Source organism: Lampris incognitus, chromosome 13, assembly GCF_029633865.1.
Source record: "Lampris incognitus isolate fLamInc1 chromosome 13, fLamInc1.hap2, whole genome shotgun sequence".
NCBI classification, from domain to species: domain Eukaryota; kingdom Metazoa; phylum Chordata; class Actinopteri; order Lampriformes; family Lampridae; genus Lampris; species Lampris incognitus.
The window spans coordinates 42,214,392-42,240,814 of NC_079223.1; the positions used below are offsets into that span (position 1 = coordinate 42,214,392).

The 26,423-nt window shown below is 45.3% G+C and overlaps 2 protein-coding genes across 2 annotated transcripts in view; one reads left to right on the top strand and one right to left on the bottom strand.

Moving 5' to 3' along the window:
• Positions 1 to 9,763: 9,763 nt before the first annotated feature.
• On the top strand, positions 9,764 to 13,255 carry epcam (epithelial cell adhesion molecule). Its single transcript, XM_056292074.1, has 9 exons — positions 9,764 to 10,175; positions 10,788 to 10,892; positions 11,023 to 11,284; positions 11,409 to 11,474; positions 11,733 to 11,799; positions 12,001 to 12,099; positions 12,371 to 12,568; positions 12,716 to 12,760; positions 12,880 to 13,255. Exons 1-9 carry the CDS (start codon positions 10,112 to 10,114, stop codon positions 12,901 to 12,903), a joined length of 930 nt encoding a protein of 309 aa, XP_056148049.1. The 5' UTR covers positions 9,764 to 10,111; the 3' UTR covers positions 12,904 to 13,255.
• Positions 13,256 to 17,545: 4,290 nt separating this feature from the next.
• The window catches only part of plekhh2 (pleckstrin homology domain containing, family H (with MyTH4 domain) member 2), a 53,281-nt gene continuing 44,403 nt past the window's right edge, over positions 17,546 to 26,423 (bottom strand). Inside the window, 8 exon segments of the mRNA XM_056291749.1 lie at positions 17,546 to 17,731; positions 18,065 to 18,214; positions 19,255 to 19,341; positions 20,217 to 20,346; positions 22,214 to 22,350; positions 23,745 to 23,886; positions 24,699 to 24,796; positions 25,602 to 25,757. Coding sequence (XP_056147724.1) covers positions 17,546 to 17,731; positions 18,065 to 18,214; positions 19,255 to 19,341; positions 20,217 to 20,346; positions 22,214 to 22,350; positions 23,745 to 23,886; positions 24,699 to 24,796; positions 25,602 to 25,757 — 1,086 coding nt within the window.

Consider the following 26,423-nt stretch of genomic DNA (forward strand, 5'->3'; position numbering starts at 1 on the left):
GCCGGGCGTAGGGATGGGGGGGTATTTAGGGACAAAAGAGAGAGAAATGGATGGACGATGAGATTATTTAAATAGCGCCACATTTGGCGCTTCAATTTTGAACTGTAATAATGCATGAATGAAATCGGTTTTCGTAATGAACTTTTCCCCAACTAATGCCTGTTGTTGTTTTTTGGTAATAATATTTCATCTAATTTGATGCTGTGTTTTGTGAGATAAACGCACCTGCCCAGCAATATTCCACCACTGCACAGACACACATCAGCCACAGCAGTGGAAACCTGTGGGGAGAAGAGAGGCAAGGTATGGTGACAACCACAACCCCTGGATCTTTGGAGCATTTCAGTCGTGGCAGCCCTCTTTTTAAGTGTAGCGAAGCAATGAACAATAGCATTTTATTTCTAAATCTCTTTGCTCATTTTCTACCTTGCCCACTCCAATGCATCCCTATCCATCCTGGAAGAGGGATCCCTCCTTTTGATGCTCTTTCTGAACTTTCACCCTTTTTTACCTTGAAGTTGTTTTTCTGTGGAGTTTTTCTCCTCGTACCAACAACAACAACTTAGTTTTGTACAGTTCCTTTCAAGGAACCTAAGGACGCTTTACACTGGATAAGGACAAAAACAAAAACAAAGATCAGAAGATTACAGACTATGGAGCTTAATAAAAAGGTTGGTTTTCAGTAGTCTTTTAAAGTTGTCCAAAGAAGCAGCGTTGCAGACCTCTGCTGGAAAAGCTTTCCAAAGGGTGGGGGCTGCCACACTAAAGGCTCTATCCCAAAAGTCCACAGGCTGGTGTGGGGGATGGAAAGCAGGCCCATGTCTGCGGACCGCAGATTCTGGGATGGAATATAGGGGTTGAGGAGGTCTGATAGGTACTGGGGGGTATGGGGATAGAGGGATTTATAGGTGAGGAGGATGATTTTATAAGAAATGCAGGATTTGACTGGGAGCCAATGAAGATGGACAAGGGTGGGAGTGATGTGTTGCCAGGGCTTGGTGCGGGTGAGCACCCTGGCAGCTGAATTCTGCACATACTGAAGCCTGTCTAGGGCTTTGCTAGGTATCCCAGACAGGACTACTTTGCAATAATCCAGACAGGAGGTGATGAAGGTGTGGATGAGGGTCTCTGCCACAGAGTCTGAGAGTAATGGCTAGAGTCTCGTGATGTTTTTGAGCTGAAAGAAAGCAGATTTGGTAATGGATTTGACGTGTGACTGGAATGAGGGAGGAGTCCAGAATGACACCAAGGTTGTGGCCTTCTGGGGATGGGCAGATGGAGCAGCCATCCACATCGAGGAGAATCGGGAATCAGGAACACTTTTGTCGTTTCACTTCATGTGCTTCTGTACATGAAATGAAACGAAACATCATTTCCCCCAGCCCACAGCAGTGCAACACAAAGACAAAAACACATATCCAAAAACTACAAGAACTCCAAGAACACATACTAACACACATATGTATATCTAAACCAACACATATATCAACAAAAAAAAAAAAATCACTGTCCAAGTGAGCAAACGCCAGCCAGGGTAACTGTCGGAACTGCCAGTCTGGTTAGCCTAGCCTGCCCCGCTTCCGGGTCCTGTCAGACCACCCTCGGTGTTACCTCCTCAGTCGCAGCTCCAGGAATCTCAGAGAAGATCTCCAACCTTCCGGAGCAGTGTAAGCGGTACCAATAGGGGATGTAACATTAGGGGCCATTCACTGCGTCCTACTGTTTGTTACTGAGGGCGAGTAAGGCCCTCTGAGATGGTGACTGAGGGCTATAGAAATAAACTTGACTTGTCTTGACAGTGTGAGAAAGACACAGAGGAACGTTTTGTAATTACGCAATCTATCTGGGGTTCAACCACTTTATTTCTGAAACACAACGCCTGACTCTCAACAATGCACAATAATTTCCATTCAGAAAATGCATGTTGCTTGTGTCAAAATAGGAGTGAAACCTCAGACAGGACTGCTCTTGAATAGTAAAGTAGGTAAAACTGAGTATTTGTTACAGTTCACACTATGCTTTTTTGTTTCCATAGCCTACTTCCTCTACGAACAATAGTTTGGGCCTACTGTTACTGTCGTCTTAACACAGAGAGGTCCATTGTCTTAGACTGACTCAAGTCCCCATCAAAGGAGGTCTGTGAAAAGTCGCTATCATTATCCCGTTGCTTATCTAACATTACAGCCACCTGGTAAAGATGCATTTCCAAAAGCATGAATCTCTTACATTCAGATGGAGAGAATAAAGAATAGCGAGGTGCTATGTCAAGTCTCACTGGGGATAAGTGTTGCTCTTGCATATTCATCAGAATGACAATTTTGGCCCATACTATACTACATGGGCGGCACAGTGGTGCAGTGGTTAACGTGGTTGCCTCACAGCAAGGTCTTGGGTTCGAGCCCTGGAGTAATCCAACCTTGGGGGTCGCCCTGGGTCATCCTCTGTGTGGAGTCTGCATGTTCTCCCTGTATCTGTGTGGGTTTTCTCCAAGTGCTCCAGTTTCCTCCCACAGTCCAAAGACATGTAGATCAGGTGAATCGGCTGTACTAAATTGTCCCTAGGTATGTGTGTGTGTGTGTGTGTGTGTGTGTGTGTGTGTGTGTGTGTGTGTGTGTGTGTGTGTGTGTGTGTGTGTGTGTGTGTGTGTGTGTACCATGTGTGATGGCCTGGTGGCCTGTCCAGGGTGTCCCCCTGCCTGCCTCCCAATGACTGCTGGGATAGGCTCTAGCATCCCCGCGACCCTGAGAGCAGGATTAGCAGTTCAGATAATGGATGGATGGATGACCTATACCACATCTACTGAACGTCTTTATTTGAGATTTTGACAAGGCTGTTGTCACGAGCGGGGCTTGGACGGAAGGAGGACACGGTTTAGGCGGTAACACGGGTTTATTTAAATATCACTTCCTGTTCACCCTCTGTACGGGCCGGTACACTGGTGCTGGAGCCCCCGCCTCGCTCTCTTCCTTTCAGAGCAGTCCCGTGTTCTGCCTGTCAGTCAGGACCCAGCTTCACGGCAGAATCCTCAGGTGAGGCCCCCCTACAAACAGAAACGCCTGCTCTCCTGCGAATCACTGCTCCCTCTCGCCGCTTCCAGCCCAGAGTCAAATTATTACACGAGGAATGCATATGTGGTTGTTCGGGCACGGGACCGGCCACTAAATGTGCAACCTGATGCACAAGAACCCGCTGGATTAAAGCCTGTTGTTGTCCCTATATTGCTCTTGGCTTAATTTCAGTCACCTCGATACTTCCACAGACAATAACGCCGTGAAATGAAACACAATGTCACGTTGAATGTGGGAATGTGATAACAATAATCCCGGTTTGTTCTTATTGGGTTACCATCTAAATGGTAACACTCCCTCTAGGCTGCACAGCGCTATTGTCTGCGTCACACGAATAAGAGAATGGACAAAAATGGCAGTTAATGAGGAAGACTCCTATTACATATGCAGTGCTGTCTATTATATATACGCCAGAGCCAACCCTCGGTACTCCCGCTGGATGGTGGAGGATCAAGCATAATTACATGCCTCACCTATAAGGAAACGGTCAAAACAGCTGATTGACTATGATTGGAAAACATAATTGCTTTAATTCATTTCAGGATGACTGGTTCTCTCTTGCAATGTCTTTCCCTTCTATGTCTCTGTTGCGCTTTATTTTTCTTCTAACCTTTTGTTATGGTGTATTATTCATTCTGTAATGTTTTATTATGATAATAATTGTAAACTACTAATAAGACACGTTAGCCCCTAGCTAACGAGTCTGACCCTTTAGCCGAGCGGTTAGTGACGTCGCCTTGTGGTGCAGTACACTCGTATCGAATCCCGCACCGGGCAAGAAATTAACCGGTTACGTAATTATTATTATTCCCTCTGCTTGTATTGAAATTTGCTCAATTCAGTGTATATGTTTGTGTTGTCATTACCAGGTCTACCTGGGAGAAGAAATCGTTGATTTCAACTGGATTTGGAAAAATAAGGCTGGAATAAACAAATAATAATGCAAATGTAACCGGTTATTTTCTTGCCTGGTGCGGGATTCGATACGGGGTGTGCTGCACCACAAGGCGACGTCGCTAACCGCTCGGCTAAAGGGTCAGACCCGTTAGCTAGGGGCTAACGTGTCTTATTAGTAGTTTACAGTCGTCACCCTCCCCGGAAGCGCGCCCTCGCGCTTTGTTATTCCCGCGCTCCGAAGAGACTTCTGAGGATCTGCACACTTCCGGATCCCACCGCTGCCACCAATGTAACCGGTTATTTTCTTGCCCGGTGCGGTGCGGGATTCGTACGGGGTGAATTGCACCACAAGGCGACATCACTAACCGCTCGGCTAAAGGGTCAGACCCGTTAGCTAGGGGCTAACGTGTCTCATTAGTAGTTTACAGTTGCAAGTGACACGCAATTCATGGCGCTACCAGCGGCCGCAATCCGTTCTGTGTGAATTCACCGGAGTGTTTTGTCAGGGACTTTTGGTTATTTGGGGTGCGTTAAATGTGCGCTCTCCCTCGTGCCCCTCTGCACATGGAAAGGCCGTTTTCTCACCTCTACTCTGCTCTATGCCGGACTGCTAGTATCCACGAGCATCCATCCATCCATCATCCAAACTTCTCATCCCGCTGTCAGGGTCGCGAGGGGGGTGGGGCCTATCCCAGCAGTCAGCAATACAATGTTCCCTTCGTTAGCGTGCAGCCCCCGATTCGTTTTGAACGAGCAAAGGCCAATGGAGAAACTCCCACTTCCGTGTTTACCATTGGTCACCTGATCCAGCGGCCCAATCGTGTCAAACTGATCACTCAGTCAGCCACCGCTAACATGGTCGCTCGGTCTAAATAACTTGATCCCGTCAGCCGATCAGCCCTAATTCTACGTGGCATGGCACCGTGTTCGAGTCCAAGCGAGGATTTTACATCTATGAGCGTCAGGTGATACATGAATATTGAGAGAAACATGTTATTCTATCACAACCTAAGTATGACATGCATTCTCTACCCTACACAAGTATCTATGAAACAGCCTGCAACTCTTGGCCATTTGCCATTTCAAAATGAACCTTAAAAATGAACACGTTTAAAAAAAAAGATTTGTGAGAACGTAGCGGCTGCATAAACGTGATTGGAAAATAACTTCTCAAAAGGCAAACAGAACCAGAACAGGTTCTTCTTTCTTCTTCCCTGTTCAGTCAAAGTCTCCTATTTAACGAGGACCTTAAAAGAAGACCTTTTAAAAGAAACGCACTCACCTACACAAGACAGGAAGTGTAATAACTCACCGCATATTTCCCTGTGTCTTGGTGGTCTAGGAGACTTTCATTTGGGCCGAGTATGAGAGCTCCCCTTCTCTGAATCTCTCTCCCCGTCTCTCCGGCTTTCCCCAACCTCAGTCCCTTTGCATGTCTCTACGCGGCTCTACGCCAACTCCTCCACCTCCACCTCCACTCCCCCCGTGTCACCGCTCCTCCGGTGTCCAAGCCTCCCACCACAGGGACTCGGGACAAAGGCACGCCTCACCATACCATAACAGCTCCCTGATATCTTAAACCTCTGGGAAGGGGAACACCCATATTCCCCTGCGTTGTGTATCAGTCCTCACACAATAACTAGAATCATCCCCCGAGGCCTCCATTTGGCCTCCTTGCTGTTACGGACAAAGGACGCCAGCACGGCAGGCAGGTTCTCTTAATGTAAAAAGAAAAGGATTTGGAGCATCCACCGCAGTCCACAAGTCAGTCGTGTTTTATAAGTTGTTCTGTTTAAGACTAATATCAAGTATATGAAATAGCAGACTAGTTTCTGAATGACTTAAACTGATGTTAGCTTAACTGTGGGTGGTTGAGAACTGATTTGTACCAACATTAAATTTGCATGCCTTTTTTCACGAATCTAGATTTAGCACGAACATAACAAATGTAGCACGACCTACATTAAACGGTGTTCGTAAATAAGTCCAAGCATTTTATGAATCATGCATGTGGGGAAAAACAAGAGTCTTCCAACATCACAACCTTGTAGTAAGTATCAGGTGAGACGTCACTGACATAAACCAACTTGAATCGACTGAATTCATTTCCCTGCAACTTGGCTCATTTCACTGATTAGTGATTAGTTTCCTGGACCAAAGCAGGGTGGGTGGGCAATAAGGGAAATCAGATGGTGTATGTTGACTGGGATAACAACCTAGGTAGCTATTGCTCCTAATGGCACAAACTAGATCTGCCATAGCAGACATAGCTACTGGGTCAATGAGGCATGCCATAGACACTGACTGATAAGCAAGATGGTTTATGAGCTCCAGCCACAGGTTGAGGAAGGTGGAGGAATACATCATGCATTGAATGCTAACGGCATGTCATAAAGATAATAGTCCATCCCCCCGTTGGACCACTGAACTCTAATGCACTTGAAGCGATAGGTCTGAAAAGTAGGGAGGGGTATGAAGGGATAACTCAGGCTCTCTGTGGTTTGTGCAATGGAAGCCAATTATGAAAAGGTAAACAAGTTAAAGCTTAACCTGCAGCCAGTCATCTGGGAAGTCCGGGTTTCGTGTATACTGATGGAGACTGACCGACTAGTGACTGAACCAATCGAGACAGATTTAGCTTTGAAACCATCAAGTCTAAATGTTACGTGATAAGAGAGGTCCATCTCCTGAACATTTCTAAAGTACATACTGGGCTGGGATGCACCATAAAAGTTATAATATGAGATCTGGGGATTACACTGTAAAAACTAATCTAAATTTAGCACATAAAATAAGGAAATTTGTGTTTGGTAGATTATTTCTTTGTTGTAACAGTGCTTCTTGGCAATAAATCTTATATCAGGCAGCTGATTGTCAGCACCTGGGGTACCAGAAGCTCAAAACAAGAGTCAATAGCAGCAGCAAAATAAGCTGTTTGGCATTGGCAGAGAAGATTTGGCAAATTTCTCATGGGCGCAACCCACATACTCAGCTCTGCTGCTCATCCCACAAATGCATGTTCCTTACAAATGTGGCGCCATTTAAAAGGGACATAAACAGGCTTTCCAACGGTACAAGATTTATTGCCAAGAAGCATCGTTACAACAAAGAAATAATCTAACAAACACACATTTCATGACTTTTTGTGCTAAGTATAGTTGCTGTCTCTACGCACTAGTGGTGTATAGGGGAAGGGCGCTGTGATAGGCTTAGTGACCCATTGTCATTTCCAGTTCATATTGAAGTGTTTTTTTCCAGCACCTCTCTGCAGTGAGAAAAACGACACTGGATATGTGCTCAGGTATATTGCCATGGATCTTTCCGCTCTGTATTAGCAGCCCTTTTGGTGACGAACTGCTGAAGTGTGGTGGGAATGTTTTCCACAATACTCTGCCGAGAGGACAGTGAGAATGCATATCAGCCAGGTAATCCCTGCCAATCCCGAAACTGTGACTCAGCCATGCCACTCAGCAGCGCTCGGCACGTGACATCAGCAGAACGCGAAGACCTGCCCCGTCACTGGTTTCAGTCCGCGGAGCGTCTGCCCTCGTGACGTCACCTTGCTCGTCGTTTACAGTAAAGAGAATATCGCTTGCCCCGCGTCGTGTTGACACGTTTAGCTCCATAGGTGAACTGTTGTGACGTCGGAACGAGGACGCTCGCTCAGCTCGCCACTACACGAGCGTCTGACTGACGTGAGGTGGGGTTTTAAATCTTAGGTCCCCACAAATCGTTCACTGTAGGGAATGTTCACAATGAATGTCTATCAAATGGCAATGGCGTACCTCCATGAGGCTTTACACCATGCTATATTTTTCTCCATTTTAGCCTTTTTGAAGGCATTACCCGGAACACAAATTTCACAGACCCACACACACACACAACTTTGTTAAAAGAAACACTCAATGGTAGGGAAAGTGCTCAACAAATAAGGAGCAAAATAATCCAGTGAGTCAAATAAATTCTTTATATATATATATATATATATATATATATATACGTGTGTGTGTGTGTGTGTGTGTGTGTGTCAAATCATGCTGATGATTGCTTATGGCATGAAACAGGCTTGTACAGTCTCATAAAGAATTTACTTGAATCACAGGATTATTTTGCTATTTTACCCATTTGTTGAGCACTTTTCCTATCGTTTGATGTTTCTTTTAACACAGTTTTACAGTTTTATATACATACACACACACACACACACACACACACACACACACACACACAGATGCAGGAAAAAGTTTTAACACGTTAAACCTTTTATTCCTGCATCTGTATTGATATTCCGCTCCTCATTAGTTGAGCACTTATAACAACACCATTGACAGTTTCCTGGGGGAAAACGCTATATATATATATAATCCAGTAATATAATAATATATAATCCAGTGAGTCAAGTAAATTCTTTACGAGACAGTACAAGTCTGTTTCAGGCCATAAGCAATCATCAGCTGTCATACTGTGATGGACTGGCGGCCTGTCCAGGGAGTCTCCCTGGACAGGCCGCCCAGTGATTGCCGGGATAGGCTCCAGCATCCCGCGACCCCTATCGGGATAAGCGGCTTGGATCATGTATGTATGGATGGATGGATGGATTCTCATCCTACACGTATCATTAGAGTGCGTAATATTCAAAGGGAAATGTAGACTATGTAGAGAACAACACGAACTAGAAACATGCTTTTCCACAGAAAAAGCGTGTGAATGCTGAGCTGCTGAAAGAGATCGCGAAAGCATTGCTGAAAATGGATAAATAGGGAAAGTCAGAAAGTCACTAGCCTACCTGAAATACCTGGAAACTGAAATGTGAAATGGCTGAATATTTCAAAAGTTTTAAAGGTATAAAAAACTGAAAAATATGCCATAATGTGCTAAATACATAAATAGTTTGATTGTTGAATGGTTTCTGTAGTTTAAAGTATGAAAAAGTGGAAGTGGTGCCACTAATAAAGAACTGCAAAGCAATAGTGTGAATGCCCAGCATTCACACTAATTAGGCTGGCAGTTGAGTTTCAAATCGATATGTGACGTCACAATAGGACTGAACATTTTAACAGGCAAAGTATATGGCAGAATTGCTAAACTTTAGAGCTGAATTGTTCAAAAACTATAAAATATTTTTAAAATCCGAATAGGATTCCGAAAGAGCTGAATGTCCTGAACTGTTTAAGCTTCAAATGGGGTTTCTAGCTCAAAAAATGAAGGAGGAGATACAATTCAAACGTGATGAGGGTTTCAACTTTTCCCCATAGACTTGCATTGTTTTGAAAAAGTAGAAAAAGCTTAATATGTATAAAAGTATAAAAGATTAAAAAAACGAAATGTGAGCCTTAATGGGCTTAAAGAGATGAACATTTTGATACCTGAATGGTTTCAGTGGCTAAAAGTATGAAGGAGCAAAAGAGGTGGAAAGGTTGCAAAAGTCCCCCATTGACTCCCATTCAAAAAATGGCTGAAAAAAGTTGAATATTTCAAAACATTCAAAAGGTATGCAAAATCTGAAAGGGGGTCAATAATGTCCTCAATGAGTTGAACATTTTGATAGTTGAATGGCTTCAGTAGCTAAAAGTATGAAGGAGCTACAAAGTGTCAAAAAAAGGGGGGGCGGAAGAAAAATAAAGAAGTAAAGAACTGCAAAGCAACTAAAAGCCTTCCTCAACACGCAGGTGAGTCTCCGGTCAGACCAAATATGGTCACGGCGGAAGAAACAGGTGTCGGGCTAACCCGACCCTCTACTATTGTAATTAGAATGACGTCATGATACCGGGTTTTTTTTTTTCTTCTATACATTTAGTTCGTCTCTATTTCACTATCAGCGTGAGCAGAAACAACTCGGCTCGGACCTGGATCGAGAGAATCGGAGGCGTCCGTGTCACACGTGAAGGGGATCGAACTCCGTTTGCTGGTTTGGATCGTCGCTCCTCTGCTCGCGCCCACAGGTGAATTTCCGAACAGGTTTGACGAGAATTTACCCCGAGAGGAAGTAAAAGGACGCCCGGGTGCCTTTGGGTGTTTACTCTCTTCCAGACCGTTGGGAGGTACGGACACAAAGTCGACTGGAATTCCCCCAACCCAACCCACCCACCAACCCCCCCAATTCTTCATCACCTGCTCAGGTTTTTTCCTCTTGGCCGTTGGGAGTCATGAAGCTGTGGATCGCCCTCGTCCTCGCCGCCGCCGCCGCCGCGGGAGCCTCGGCACAGAACTGTGAGTAAATGCGTTGCGTTAAGCCGCCGGCCTACTTCCCGTTTCAACCACGGGGGCAGAAAGGCTGTGAAAATGACCCCCCACCACCACCACCACCGGATCGTCGCGAAAGCGGCGTAAACCGAGTGAAACAATGCACAGGTGGCCTGGTTGGGAAAATGAACCGGGGAGGGGGGGGGTTGTAAGTTTTATTGCCCTAATGGCACAAAATCAGTTTTTGAGTTTGCAAAAAATAAAATAAAGATTCTCAGAAATTATTCCTGCTTTTTTGAGATGTCGAGTTCAGGTGGTGGTAGAAAGTGAATACCTTTTTTTTATATATATATATATTTTTTGGATATTTGAACACAGTTTCGGTGCCGGGTGCAAGGGGTGGAGGGGGGGGATGGGATTCCGCGGGTCTTGTTTTGTCAAACCAACGCCCAGTTCTACCTCTACCGGCCGCCTTGGCCCTTGTATTCCTCCTCCCATCTCGTTTACACACGCTGCCGACGCGAAAATATCGTCTAATAGCTTGGGCAAAGCTACACACTCGGCAAACTGCCACGAATTGACACGGGCAATATTTTATACCCCACCCACCCCCCACCCCCACCCTCTTTTCACTTTCAGGTGACCCATGCGGTTCCATGAAATGGGCCACCTGCGATGGGAACCCATGCGTGTGCACGATCCTGTTGGATGCGGGTGTGAAACAAAAGCTGGACTGCAGCAAAAGTGAGTCTATTTTTTTTAATCATAACCGTTTATTAGTGTTTCTGTTTACTGTCAAATGACATTTGGAGCCTTCAATCTTGAAATTCGGTAATTTAATGGTACCCCCCCCCCCCGCACCAATCTCTCCAAGTGGTCCCCAAGTGCTTCCTAATGAAGGCCGAGATGTACAGAGCCAAGAAAGGCCAGGACACGCGCACGATAGGAGGGAAGCCCGTGGAGACGGCGTTCGTGGACAACGACGGCATTTATGACCCGGACTGTGAGAACGACGGCACGTTCAAGGCCAAGCAGTGTAACAACACCGAGGAGTGTTGGTGTGTTAACAGCGCCGGGGTCAGGCGAACTGACAAGGGCGACAAGAACCTCAAGTGTGAGAAGCTGGTGGAGACCTAGTAAGTCCTGCTCTCCTTCCCCACCCATACGTGGGATGCAGCTGGATGTGGTTGAGCGCCCCAAAACATTTTTTTTTTTTTGCAAAATCCTCCTCCTGAAATAAAGGTTCTCTTTTTATCCTAGCTGGGTGCGCATAGAGCTGAAACACAAAAAATTGACAAACTCGGTGGATGAGAAAAAGCTGAAGGTGTAAGTACCTTTTTTTCTTCTTCTTCTTCTTCTCTCTGCTATTCATTTTAGCAGTCGGTTTTACTACCATTGATGTCAAAGAAGGTTGAATCGGTTCATCTGGATACGTTTATTGGCAGATGTGAAACACATCTGTCAATAAACGTTGTACCAGATGAACGGATTCAACCTCCTTTTCTTACCTGGGTTATTGACCATGCATCAAGACACTACCACTTAAAGGTAAGGCAATCAATGAGTTGTTGATTTTTGACACAGGGCCATGCAGGATGCCATCTACAAACGTTATGACAACTTCAACAAGGACCTTGTAACAGACGTCCAGGTAAGACTGGTTCCGTTGTGTTTGACAGATTTGAATTTGGTGATGGTGGAACTAATGTCAATTTGTAATTTTCTAGTTTTTGAGATGGCACACCTTAAATGTGTTTTAAAGTGCCAAAGAGGTTCGCCTTTATATGCACATGCCAGTGTAGAAGATGCCACTTCCTTTGTGAGACAACTAACATGTCTTGTCATCTTTCAGTATGACCCTGATAACAACCTGATTGTTGTGGATGTGAAGAAGGAAAGAGGAAACCGAAAGAGTGACTTGACCCGCATGGCCTACTATATGGAGAAAGACGTACGTTTGTCATGAGAGAACCTGAACATTTGGCCACGGTGCCGTTTCAAAACAATTTTGGAGAAAAATACCAGTGTTGGAGTCAATTTTTTTTTCTTTCAAGGTTTGGCCATGTATTCCATAAAAGTGACAATTCCAAGCTAACCCGAAATGAAGCCACTTGAATGGGCAGGTTTTGGGGCCCTTTTAACATGCTGCTGCAGCGGTGGCCCCTAATCGCTGAAATCTTTTCCAGATATGAACGTGCTCACTCGTTTTTGACCCTTTTTAGGTGAAGGTGCTGCCCCTGTTCAAGGACCAGGCCAAGTTCACGCCCAGTGTGGATGGCCAGAATCTGGAGATGGAGAATATTCTGATATACTACGTGGACGAGGAAGCCCCCACTTTCACCATGAAGAGACTGACAGGGGGCATCATTGCAGTCATTGTGGTGGTGGTTCTGGCCGTGGTTGCTGGCCTGCTGGTTGTGGTGAGTGGACTCCCTCCACTAACATTGTCCCCGACCGCTCCTTTGACACAAATTCAACATGGAAGTTTTTATATCGTTATTTTTGATCAACTTTGAGTTTGGTCAAGAGAAAGGTAATAATATACTCTCTTTATTGTGTCTTAATAGTTCTTTGCCAAGAGGAGAGAGAAGCAGCAGTATGCCAAGGCTGAGGTGAGTTTAATTGCACCCTTTTGAGTTTTACACGGGTATGCATTGCTTTGGTTACGGTGACTAATGTTTGGTGTTGATGGATTCTAGTTGCTGTTCATTGACATATTTATCTGTTTCAGCCCAGAGAGATGGAGGCCATGTAAAATGTCACGAGTGGAGTTCAGCGCAGGAATCAACAGCTTCTATGTAGGAACTTGTTTGTAATGGAAGGGTGCCTTTTTTAATGTCTACTTTAATGAATTGAGTTTGTAAAGGAATGATCCAATTTTTTTTTTCCGGTAGCACCATTACCATACTGCATTATTTTATTTATAAACTCTTAAGTTTGCGCGTTGCATGTCTTTGGACGCATCGGCTGTGCATTTTTTAATGCTTATGACAAGTAATCCATTTATTGTTAAATGCCACACGGAGAACTTTGAGTTCTAGATTGTACAGTTTTCTTAAAAATTTGTTGTGTTGCATTGTTTGTAATAAAAGTGATTTTTAAAGGAGCTTTGGCTTTGCACCAAAAGTGTACTCATTGTATTTGGAGCTAGTAGGCGCAGTGGAGGCGGCTAACTTGGCATAATGGAAAAGTACTACAGAGGAAATGGTGCGAGGGCCCGGGGAAGAGACAGCCTCCATAGTGTATATTCCTGCTCTAGGGAATTTTATCTCTCCTATTTTTGACATTTATATTTTATAAAGACAACATGTTAGAATGAGTATGTGAACACAACAGCTAGTCCTGGTCCAAAAATTACACTGGAAAGATCATTCCCTCTAGGTACGCTCTCTCTGCAGATCTACAAGCTCCATATTGTTCCTTAATTTCCAGTACAGGGCTTCAAATGTCAGCATGCCCCCCCCCCCCCCACCAGTCACAAAAGCATAGAGATGGGAAAACAGGCCCTTTGTTTACCTGAGCAGATCTGTTTTCTGTCACTTGTCCCCAGGTGAGCTAGTATATGGGTGTGGCAGCATTTCCCATGTGTATGCGTCACTGTTCCAGTATCTGTGGCACGCTGTGGGAAATGAATGGTAATTTACAACCATTCTTGGATCATGCTCATAGCATCTCATCAGTTTTAGAGTCACATTCACTTAATATTCAGTCACCACCTTTACATTCAGCTAGCAACTCGTATGTAGGTTGAGGGAGTCATTCTCATGAGAACATGTGAGTCACACAAGAGGAAGCATCAGCTGAAGTGGGGGGGGGGGAACCAAAAACACGTTTTGAAGTATTGGTGATAGCGGATAACTGATCTGCCCTTGCAATGTACAAATGCCATGGCCGCAACTGTCAGAGGTGGGTGGGTGGTTAGTTGCAGCTTGTCTCGGCATCATGTTCAGCCAGTCTTTCCAGTTTTTATCGCTTGCTCCCTCTCTGCGTGCGCACACACCCATACAAGGACATGGGTGCAGAGGTAACCCAAGGCCTCGCGGAGGATTACTGCCAATGCGTAGGTACCTGTATTCGCAGCGAAACATTCATCCTAGCCCCAGCACCTGACGGTGAACAGAGAGGACCTAATGGGGTTCTACCACCGAGAAGGGAAGTATAGAGAGATGACCAAGAGTCCGAGCTTTTGTTTCAGCGCTGTAGTCTTCCCCGTCACTTGGAAACTATGGAGCAAGGTATGTTTGTGGTATCCTGTGACAGCATGTTCATACGGTTCAGGTAATTACCATGCGGTCTAACTGTGGGGTGTTTAGGAGGTAGCCCTCCAGGAGCGCTTAACCAGTACTGTTTGTGCACCTCAGTTTCCACCAGTATGAAGTATGTTTGTATTTTCAAGAATCCCAGTGAAAAGATGTGTTAGGACAAGCATGAACATAAAACAATGTGGAGCAATGCAGATGGTTCTTTAATTCTCACTGATTGATGGATTATATTTTTTTATGTGATTAAGCCTCATTGGTAATGTTTATTAAATTTAATGAACATTTGAATATCTTGGTAAAGTGATAAAGAAAGGGACATGAGAAAAAGGGGGGGAGGTCAGAGCAGCTCTCCAGCAATTCATGCTGGGTCTATCCCATTTATTGAAGGGGGGGGCCCCCAGATCTTCAAAAAATGACTCTCTTGGTCAGTGGGTTTTTAAATTAAGTTTCCTTTATTAATTCCCTTGGGGAAATTCACTTACTGCAAATTAACCCATCCTAGCTATGATCTGTGTAACTAGGAGCAGTGGGCTGCCGCCTTCATGCTGCACCCGGGGACCAACTCCAGTTCTTTTCCCATTGCCTTGCTCAGGGGCACAGACAGGAGTATTAACCCTAACATGCATGTTTCTTTCTGATGGTGGGGGGGAACCAGAGCACCCGGAGAAAACCCACTGCAGACGTGGGGAGAACACGAAAACTCCACACAGAGGACGACCTGGGATGACCCGCCCAAGGTTGGACAACCCCGGGGTTTGAACCCAAGACCTTCTTGTTGTGAGACGACAGCGCTAACCACTGGGCCACTGTGCCGCCCAGTAGCTAAGTAGCTTTGTAGCAAAGACACTCATAAGAAGCCATTTTAGTCACGTCTTCCATCCATTCCCTAAAAGCTGTCACCCGTTTGGCTTCTAATACTGTAATACAACCCAACAACCTGTGAAGACCGCCTCTGTATTCCCCAAGATCTGATGGCTAGTCAGTCCACATGGGTATCATACCTATCAGACAAAGTGCATGGCTCTGTATCAATGAAGGATGAGTCGCGATGTTGACCAACACAATAACACCTGACCCAAAGCTTCATATCGCATTGCACCCGTTTCTACATCACAGGCTCTGCAGAACTAACTTGTATCTCATTTCACAAGGTTCCCAATATGATCCGTCAATAATTTCATAGTTAACGAGGTGTGCATGCATTTCTGAGGTCTTAAACCACAAACGATTTAATTGCATTTTTATCCATTTTGCTTCCATCTCCCATCTTGCACCTACAACATACGAAAATAAAGAGATATCATTGTTTCTCTTCCTGTTTTGACTAAAGCATATATAATCGAAAAGAAGAAGTTATTTCTCTTAAATTCCGTTTTTCTCGCTCTTCCCTCCCTTGGGCTCTTACCACACATGTCTGCATGGCATCACCATGCTAAAAACAGCCAACTAGTTCAGACACGTCCAGCTGTATTCCCCTTCTCATTCCGTTCCTCTGGGAAAGCACATCGCATTGAATGTGGGTGCACCGGTTCCTGTCAGGACTAACTATAGGTATGGGGGGGCATCGATCACACCGGCACCAGTGAAGAGACTGCAGGAGCGGCTGCATGGGACAACAAAGCGAATCAAAGGAATTATTGTGTAACCGAGTTTTCTTAGGAAGGTTTTGGTTTCTGTGTGACAGCTTGCGAAAGCCATCCGCGTTTCCTTGTGGTAAGTCTAACGTCATAGAGGATGTGGACACCCGACTGCTGTCGCACCGCAGCGTCCTCTCCTTCCTGACAGCAGGAATTATCACGCTTGTTGGAGGTTGCTACCTTTACGACATCCATCTTTATTCAAACATTAAAACTGATACAAAATGATTAAAGACAATTGGTGCAATACAAAAACACACAAAACCAGCTAATGCTTCAAACAAAGGCTGTATTCATGTTTTGGACAAATATTAAAAGGGAAAAGCAACACAACTTTAAAAGCACTTGAAGGACCTAACAAAGAAGGTGGCACGTCCAAAGAAAAAGTCTGTTTGCCCTTGTTGGGGTGTTTTAGGATCCTTAGAATATAGGTAAATAATTTATATGTAACCGATGGTAACGGAGCACATCCTCTTTCAACATTCACCGCATTGCATTCCGTGTTGCAGCGGAGGACAAATCTCCATCTCCCGTTTCATTTACCATGTCCGCTGTGCCTCCTCCTAGGACGCTGTGAAGTAACACATGAACCTTTGTCATACCAGAAAAGCAAGGAGTATTTGTAGATGATTAAAGTTTTACTGCAGTCTGGGCTACTCAGTAACTACGAGGAAATAGGCTGCAACAACTTGCCACAAAACGCCACCGCGCTCATTGCATAATCCATTATCGTCCCAACACGACCCGCTTGGCCTGCAGCCCTCCTTCATTCACATCCATTAGACGACCGCAAATACAAGCAGTCCAAATCAATTCCCATGGCATGTATGCCTTAAAAAAAAGACCAAAAAAAACTCTTCCATTACCCACTCAGTCTTCCCACTGACAACCGTTCATATACTGTTTCTGTACTGGCCATGTGTTCATGTACTGAACTCTGCCTTCAGTAAGGTCATGTGTGACTTCATGAAACATTATTGCTGACTAAAGGGAAACAAAGAGTAAAGAATAATTAACAAATTCTTCACAATCTTCAAGCGGTATCTTTGCAAAAGGAAAAAAGTGTCACACAGCACAGATTAATGGGAGGTTTAAGAAAGCTAACTCAGTCCGCCGTTAAATAGTGTTGACATTTCTCTGTGGGGTCAACACATAAAAGGAAAATACATCAGGACAGTTGCAAAAGGTCTGCGGGTTGTTTTGAGGCAGAGTCTCGGTTCTTTGTGGTTGCCATCGAAACACTATGAAGCAACGCCAACAGAGACGTTCTGGCTCCATCATCTCCGTTGGAGAGGAGATGGACGCTGAGCTTCGAATGGTCACCTTTTTCTCCGAGGGGTGACAGATTATATTTCCACAGCTTCAATTTAAAATAATGCTATATTTCTTAAAATCAAATAACAAAAAAAAAAAGGCCACTGAGTAAGAGCAGTCAGAGCCTTTCTTTCCTCAGTCTGTAGGCCTGAATGATGTATGTCTATCTGCTCCTGTGGGGGGTTCACAGCAGAGTAGGTGTCTTGCTGGGTCTACCTGTCGCTGGCGGTGATTTGCTCCTGAGTTCTTTGCTCTTTAAATTGACAGGTTGAGCCACCATTAGGGCGGGGGCAGAGAGGTGGTGGGCGGCGGCCTTCTGCTGATGTGCGCTGTTGATGTAACTGGAGATGAGGAGGGTAATCTCTCTGATCTGTCGAACAACACAGATATCCTCTTCACTCCTGAGTCAAACAATACTCACATTCTTGTTGTAGTGTGTTGAGGCAAAAATATATATGAGCTTTGCAATACAGGACAATACACTGGCATCATGTAAGTGAAAGAAAGTATGAAAGAAAAGTAGCTGTCAGTCACACTTTTTTACCTATTAAGTGTTTACCATCATATAGCAATACTCATGTAAGTCATCAAACATGATTGACAACCTTTCTGATTCCATCTTGACACATAGGGTGCAGTAATAGCCACAAAAAAAGGTTATTTTTCAGCCAGTAGTTAACCCGGGTCGGGTTTTCTCACCAACCTTGGACGCTGACATAGCAAAGAGATGCTTCTCTGTGGGTTTGTCTTTCGTGGCATTTGTACCAATGCTCTGTCCCACCACCAGCATGAAATCCTGTCTGCAGCCACCGAATGTCATCAGGTTCTTGTATGGATGAGACACCAGCAGTTTCTGAATGCAGAATGCAAAGACAAACAGATGTAGCAAAAGCTGAACCTTGAACATGCCCAAATCTCGGAAAACAGAGTTATTGTCATTTGCATTCATAAAGGACAGCGGCAAGTCCACACACTTGAGTCAGTTTGATTAGACAGTGGGTAGATAAAAAGGGAGACAGATTAGGGGAGAGACACAAGAATTTGTTTTCATCATCATCATTGGCGGTCACTAAGGGTCAAGTATGACTGTCCTCTCTCTGGTTCCCTCTGGGTCTTCAGGTGGGTGTAGAGGCTGATCCTGGAGCCACATAATGGGAGGACGCCTGTGCGTGACAGCTTTTTATGTGGAGTGGCTGATGTACTTGCAGCCACCACACGGTCCTTGGCAAGGGGTGGCCAGAGTCCAATGGCATGGAGAACCATGACGATTGGGGACCACCCTCTGTTGCAGCCTTCAACCACCTTCACTGTCATTGTGACTTGGAGACATCTTCCATCTTCAACCAGTTCCGTCAGGTCTTTATTCGATCGTGCTTCATCTGGAATGTCGCCCCTGACCTATCCGCCTTGGGTGACCTTACCAGGAGCCAAGCTCTGGACGGCATAGCTTTTGGGATCATTGGTACACGCAAGCTTCTCCATCACAGCAAGGAAGCGATCCAGGAGAAGAATGTGTTTTAAGGTAGTAATCACACATGGTTGACCATGACACTAACTATATTTTTATTTTTCTGAATCCATTTAAGAAAAATCTGAATAAAAGGTAAAGACGTTGGACCAAAATATCTAGTGAAACTTATTAGGAATTACTCTCTTATCTTCATGTATGTAAGCACCATCAAAATGTAATGTGTGTGTTGCTTAGTATTAACAAGGGCCTCAACCAAACTGCATTACCAGCTGGGTTTCCACTTAGATCCCTTTAATGGTGCACAGGTTTTACTTCTCGAAGCAGAGTGTGCTCCAGCTGGACGGTGAACTTAAACTGGGAACCAAGCCAATAAATCAAAGCGTCAATGGGAGGATGGTAGAAACGGAGGTGGTGATGCTTACGATAGAGTTATGCTCCAGCACACTGATGCCGTCCTCATACACTGCCAGCCACACACGTGCACCCTGCTCTGGAGAGGAAGTGATGGACTGAACAGAGAGAGGGAGACGAAGAGACAGGTAGAAGATGAATTAAGTAATATTAGATTATTATCTAATATACTATAATGTGCACATGCAACTTTTACATATTTAACAAAAAAAAACTTCTTTTTTTTTTGGAAAATTTTCCCCCTTCTTCTCCCCAGTTGTATCCAGCCAATTACCCCACTCTTCCGAGCTGTCCCGGTCACTGCTCCACCCCCACTGCCGATCCAGGGAGGGCTGCAGACTACCACATGCCTCCTCCGATACATGTGGAGTCGCCAGCCGCTTCTTTTCACCTGACAGTGAGGAGTTTCGCCGGGGGCGTAGTGCATGGGAGGGTCACGCTATTCCCCCCCGTTCTCCCACTCCCCCTGAACAGGCGCCCCAACCAACCAGAGGAGGCGCTAGTGCAGCGACCAGGACACACAACCATATCCGGCTCCTCACCCGCAGACACGGCCAACTGTGTCTGTAGGGACGCCCGACCAAGCCGGAGGCAACACGGGGATTCGAACCGGCGATCCCCGTATTGGCAGGCAATGGAATAGACCACCACGCTACCTGGACGCCCTCAAATAAAAATATTATAACAATAGAATAGAGAAGTTTATTTCCTGTATATTTACCTTCAATTGTTTCGGAGGACTGAATTAGTTTATTTGAAGGAGCAAATATTAGCACATGTTACAGCCTGTAGTCTCTATTATGAGCCTGCCAAGACAGCATGGCTATCAGTTATCAAAATACTCTGTGTCTCTCTGACACGCAAACTAATGTGTAAACATTCACAAAATACATACACAAAAGGTAAAGACAGAGACACACACACACACACACACACACACACACACACACACACACACCACAGACACACACACCTCTGCCTCAAAGAGTTTGGCACCGAAGAAAGGCCACTTCCTGGCTACGGTCAAATAGATCCTGACACACTCCGGTGAACTTCGACCCCTGAGGGAGGCCCAACGGGTGGAAAGACGCTGAAGCACCTGTCTGAAAGTGAGTAGTGGGGCGGTGGTGAGCAAACAAAACATCCATAAGCTGAAGTTGTTTAATCAGAATTACATAGCTCACAATGGATTTTTTTTTTTTAAGGTTTGTCTTTTCATGAAGTTGCGCTGCACCTATTCGACTGTTCCTCTGTTGACCTACAAACCCCAATTCCAATGAAGTTGGGACGTTGTGTAAAACGTGGGTATAAAAGGAGCATCCCCGAAAGGCTCCGTCGTTCACAAGCAAGGATGGGGCGAGGTCACCCACTTTGTGAACAACTGCGTGAGCAAATCGTCCAACAGTTTAAGAACAACGTTTCTCAATGTACAACTGCAAGGAATTTAGGGATTTCATCATCTCCAGTCCATAATATCGTCAAAAGATTCAGAGAATCCGAAGAAATCTCTGCACGTAAGCGGCAAGGCTGAAAACCAACATTGTCTGCCCGTGACCTTCGATCCCTCAGGCGGCACTGCATTAAAAAACGACATCATTCTGTAAAGGATCTTACCACGTGGGCTCAGGAACACTTTGGAAAACCGTTGTCAGTTAACACAGTTCGTCGCTACATCTACAAGGGCAAGTTAAAACTCTACCATGCAAAGCGAAAGCCATATATCAACAAAACCCAGAAACGCCACCGGCTTCTCTGGGCCCGAGCTCACCTGAGATGGACTGACACAAAGTGGAAAAGTGTGCTGTGGTCTGACGAGTCCACATTTCAAATTGTTTTTGGAAATCATGGACGTCGTCTCCTCCGGGCTAAAGAGGAAAAGGACCATCTAGATTGTTATCAGTGCAAGTTCAAAAGCCAGCATCTGTGATGGTATGGGGGTGTGTTAGTGCCCATGGCATCATGGGTAACTTGCACATCTGTGAAGGCACCATTAATGCTGGAAGGTACATACAGGTTTTGGAGCAACATATGCTGCCATCCAAGCGACGTCTTTTTCAGGGACGTCCCTGCTTATTTCAGCAAGACAATGCCAAGCCACATTCTGCACGTGTTACAACAGCGTGGCTTCGTAGTAAAAGAGTGCGGGTACTAGACTGGCCTGCCTGCAGTCCAGACCTGTCTCCCACTGAAAATGTGTGGCGCATTATGAAGCGCAAAATAAAACAGCGGAGACCCCGGACTGTTGAGCAACTGAAGTCATACATCAAGCAAGAATGAGAAATAATTCCACCTACAAAGCTTCAACAATTAGTGTCCTCAGTTCCCAAACGCTTATTGAGTGTTGTTAAAAGGAAAGGTGATGTAACACAGTGGTAAACATGCCCCTGTCCCAGGTTTTTTGGAACATGTTGCAGGCATCAAATTCAAAATGAGTGAATATTTGCAAAAAAACAATAAACATTAAATATCTTGTCTTTGTAGTGTATTCAAATGAATATAGGTTGAAAAGGATTTGGAAATCATTGTATTCTGTTTTTATTTACGTTTTACACAACGTCTCAACTTCATTGGAATTGGGGTTTGTACATGTCCTCCTCTAACCTGACAATAAATAAAATATGGTGAAATCTGACAATCTATGACGGGGATTCTTTTTTCAGTAATCCCTTCGTCACCCCCTTCACAGATCTGCCACAACTGAATAGCTTTGAATGACACAGAAACCAAACCACGTTGCTGCAGAAGTATGACGATAAGGAGGGAACAAGGGCAGGAAATAACTTTGGAAACCTTTAACCTGTGTGATATATCAGGCCATACTGTAAAACATTAACACAGTGCTGCACATAAATGGGAAGGAGCATTTAAATAGGCCCCTATAGATGATGATAGTGCTAAGCGACATGAAGATCAGTCTAAAACTGGACATTTGTTTGGACTGGCTCAACATACAAAACTCATGTGTCATACCTGAACTGGTCCTCTGACGTGCTCCGACGGTAGTGTTTGGGGTAAAACCTTTCCAGAACCTGTTTCAGAGTCTGGCTGGACTTGGTCTGAGCTGACCCAGGTGAGGAGAATGGACGTTCGAAATCCCCAAACTCCACCTGGATGCAGAGACAAAACAGTGAATTCTTGCAAGGTAGTCAAACAGCGATCCTGAGGGTCTTGGGTGTGACATCTTTAGTTGTCAGGTATATAAAAAAAATAAAAATAAAATAAAAGCTCACTCATTCTTGTCTGATCTGCAAAAGAGGCTTCCTTCAGCTGTAGTGCTATACAATATCAACAATGCAAAATAAGTGATGCATGACTGGCAGCGACATTAAATCAGTGACATGTACTGATTCCCTCTGATGCAGAGACTCTGATGTGTGTTCCAGGGATGGCAGTGTTGTAATATGGCACTTTTATGACATTTTCACTCAGACTATTATATAGTAAGCCCATGAATGTAATCAATTGTAGCATGGTTGGTCACAGTGGAAATCAAACCCCTGGGCGTCCGGGTAGCGCAGCGGTCCATTTCATTGCCTATCAACACGGGGATCCCGGTTTGAATCCCGGTTTGAATCCCCGTGTTACCTCCAGCTTGGTCGGGCATCCCTAAAGACACAATTGGCCAAGTCTGCGGGTGGGAAGCCGGATGTTGGTATGTGTCCTGGTCGCTGCACTACCGCCTCCTCTGGTCAGCCAGGGAGCATGTTCAAGGGGGAGGGGGATCTGGAGGGAATAGCGTGAGCCTCCCACGCGCTATGTCCCCCTGGCGAAACTCCTCACTGTCAGGTGAAAAGAAGCGGCTGGCGATGCCACATGTATCGGAGGAGGCATGTGGTAGTCTGCAGCCCTCCCTGGATCGGCAGAGGGGGTGGAGCAGCAACCGGAACAGCTCGGAAGAGTGGGGTAATTGGCCGCATACATCCATCCATTAGCCAAGCCACTTATACGGGATGCTGGAGCCTATCCCAGCAGTCATTGGGCGGCAGGCGGGGATACACCCTGGACAGCCCGCCAGTCTATCACAGGGCCGAGACACACACACACACACATTCACACCTAGGGACAATTTAGTATGGCCGATTCACCTGACCTACATGTCTTTGGACTCCGGAGCACCTGGAGGAAACCCACACAGATACAGGGAGAACATACAAACTCCACACAGACGACAACCCGGGACGACCCCCAAGGTTGGACTACCCCGGGGCTCGAACCCAGGACCTTCTTGCTGTGAGGCAACCAGCGTGCCACCTGGTCGTATACAGCTGGGGAGAAAAAGAGAGGAAAATCAAAAACAAAACAAAAAAACAAAAAAAAGAAAGAAAGAAAGAAAGAAAGAAAGAAAGAAAGAAAGAAAGAAAGAAAGAAAGAAAGAAAGAAAGAAAGAAATCAAACCCCTAACACTGGAGATTTTAGTGTCATGATCCGCCTGCTCAGCTACAAAGGAGCAGACAGCAAGATTAAGGAGAGTGCGTGGAATGAATATATGAACAGGGCAGACCTGTGCCAGCAGGGCAGCCATCTCCAGAGCCAGTTCCTTGTTGACCGGAAAATGGCCGGCTACAATGGCCTCGTTGGTCTGGTAGGCCAGAAGCAACCTTTCCCTCTCCAACTCCCCCCTCACCTGGAGGGAAAAGTACAGCCTGTATGGGATAAAGAGGTGGAAGGACAGACAGGCAGGATAAAGGACAGGAGGGTTGATGCATTGATGAATGGATGGAGGAAAGGGTAGGCAGACAATGGCAGAAAGAAACAGAAAGGGAAGAGAGAGAGAGAGAGAGAGAGAGAGAGAGAGAGAGAGAGAGAGAGAGAGAGAGAGAGAGAGAGAGAGAGAGAGAGAGAGAGAGAGAGCAAAATCAGTTAGAAACTGAGTTTAATGCTGAACTCTTGCTGGTACTGGTGTTGGTATATATGTTAACTTATTATTGCTGGTAGTTAAAGCTACACTATGCAAATATGGCAGTAGTGGGTGGTAGTTGTTGGCTGCAAACAGTACTTCTGAAGTGGCATATAGAAGTGGCATACAGAAATGAAGGCTTGCTGCCAAAACATCCAAATGTTGTCTATTGCCATGTCTTAACTTGAGTTGATACAGAACAAATAACAACCACTGGGAATTCAACACACCAAATACTTTTGCTGCAAGAGCCTCAATTGGTGTGCTGCAACAAGCCCTCTCACAGTCTTCTTGGATATCATGTATGGTTTCTGAATATTAACAAAGAGGGCACTTGCACAATAAGGACGGACATGCCCTGATGAGTCTTCAGTAGTTTTGAATAGGTAAATATATGGAAATAGATGTTTCGGCGCCAAACCTTCATTACTGTGCGCCACTGCAGTCTCGTGATACGTATTGAAAGTACCAAGAAAGTACGGCTTGTAGCAAACATGTGCGGCTACTGAGCCAAACTGGTAAAGTGTAGCTATAAAGGCTCTGGGTTTCTTCGTTTACCTGTTCTTGTAGGTAAGGCGGACAGTCCTTGTGTTCTCAGACTTGCCCGTGTGATGCTCTTTGGAGGCTTGCTCCCATTTGGCGATGATGTCACAAATCTAAAGAGAATACAAGCAAACACACAATTTGAATTTCTTGTTAAAGAAATCACCAAGACTGCCTTTTTTCCACTGACGTAACACAGCTAAAATTCAGTCTTTCCTGCCCATGGCTGACGCAGAGACTCTAATACATGCATTTGTTTCATCCAGACTTCCATCCATCCATCCATTATCCAAGCCGCTTTATCCAAATCCGGGTCACGGGCATGCTGGAGCCTATCCTGGCACTCTTTGGGCGGCAGGCGGGAGACACCCTGGACAGGCCGCCAGGCCATCACAGGGTCATCCAGACTTTGAGTACCGTAATGTTGTTTTCAGGTCTGCCACGTGCTAGTAATAAAGTCTTAAGATGGTTGCTCTCCTCTGTTGCTCTCCCTGAGGCTTCTTCCTATTTTTTCTCCCTGTTAAAGGTTTTTTTAGGGAGTTGTTCCTCATCCGATGTGAAGGTCTAAGGACAGGATGTTGTGTTGCTGTAAAGCCCCCTGAGGCAAATTTGTAAATTGTGGCTATACAAATAAAATTGACTTGACTTAGAGGACCATGAAGTGAAACCAGCATCTCACTACCGGTGAACTACTGGTGTAGATAAAAATGTGTGTGTGTGTGTGTGTGTGTGTGTGTGTGTGTGTGTGTGTGTGTGTGTGTGTGTGCGTGTATGTGAGGGCCATATAAATCCATCCATCCATTATCTTAACTGCTTATCCTGCTCTCAGGGTCGCAGGGATGCTGGAGCCTATCCAGCAGTCATATAAATCCTCCTATTTTTAAAGATTTAAGAACGTATGAATAAAATAAACACCACCTTGATGCCTCCCTGCAGGCAGTGCTCCAGCTCTCGGCCGGTAGGGTCGTCCGTGTACAGGCTGAATCCTGATTGGCTCATTTTCCTTATAGCAGTATCCTGGTTGAGACGACACTGAAATTCCTCCACCGTGGTCGACGCATCAAAGCTCACCACCTGTGGAGGGATACTGACTTGTAAAACACAGAGACGAGCCATTCTTCAGTGAAACACATCATCCGTCAGTATGGTTACTGACACAGTTGGTTTGCCAGAGATGATACCTGAAGAGGCAGTATAACTCAGACTAAATTGTTGTAATCTGTGTTTGTTGTGTGCTCTTTCTGTGTGTGTGTGTTTTGGAATGAACTCATACATGTGAACCCCTACCTGACATATAGTCAGACTAGCTCAGACTAGCAAAACAAATACTCTTTGCTTAATTTTCGCTTATTTTTTGCTCATTTGCGTGATTTGAATGAAGTTCTTTATTCTAAAATGCGCTTCAGACAACCCCCATTTGCGTTATCTGTTTTATTTGGATATAATTTTTGATGATTCCGCTGCTGGTTTGGGAAGATGGCGGCGCAAATTCATGTTTGCAGTGGCCTCACCCAGTACTGGTGTGGGAAGATGGCGGCGTGAATACACGTTTGCGGTGGCCTCACCCAGTACCGCCCATGCAGTGTCTTTGTCCACGTCTGCATCTAAGTTTGTCTTCGTTTGATGGCTGGGAGAGCTGGTAATGGATCCCAGGGACCACGGCCCTGCCTGGAGCTGTGCCCAAAGAGGTAACACCAAGGGCGGTCTGACAGGACGCGGAAGTGAGGCAGGCTAAGCTAA

What these genes read in the sequence shown, in the direction of transcription:
- epcam (XM_056292074.1), top strand. Translation starts at nt 10,112, where the DNA reads ATGAAGCTGTGGATCGCCCTCGTCCTCGCCGCCGCCGCCGCCGCGGGA. An exon ending in GATGAGAAAAAGCTGAAGGT is followed by an intron (nt 11,475 to 11,732) that starts GTAAGTACCTTT and finishes TTTTTGACACAG; the next exon opens with GGCCATGCAGGATGCCATCT. An exon ending in AGCAGTATGCCAAGGCTGAG is followed by an intron (nt 12,761 to 12,879) that starts GTGAGTTTAATT and finishes TATCTGTTTCAG; the next exon opens with CCCAGAGAGATGGAGGCCAT.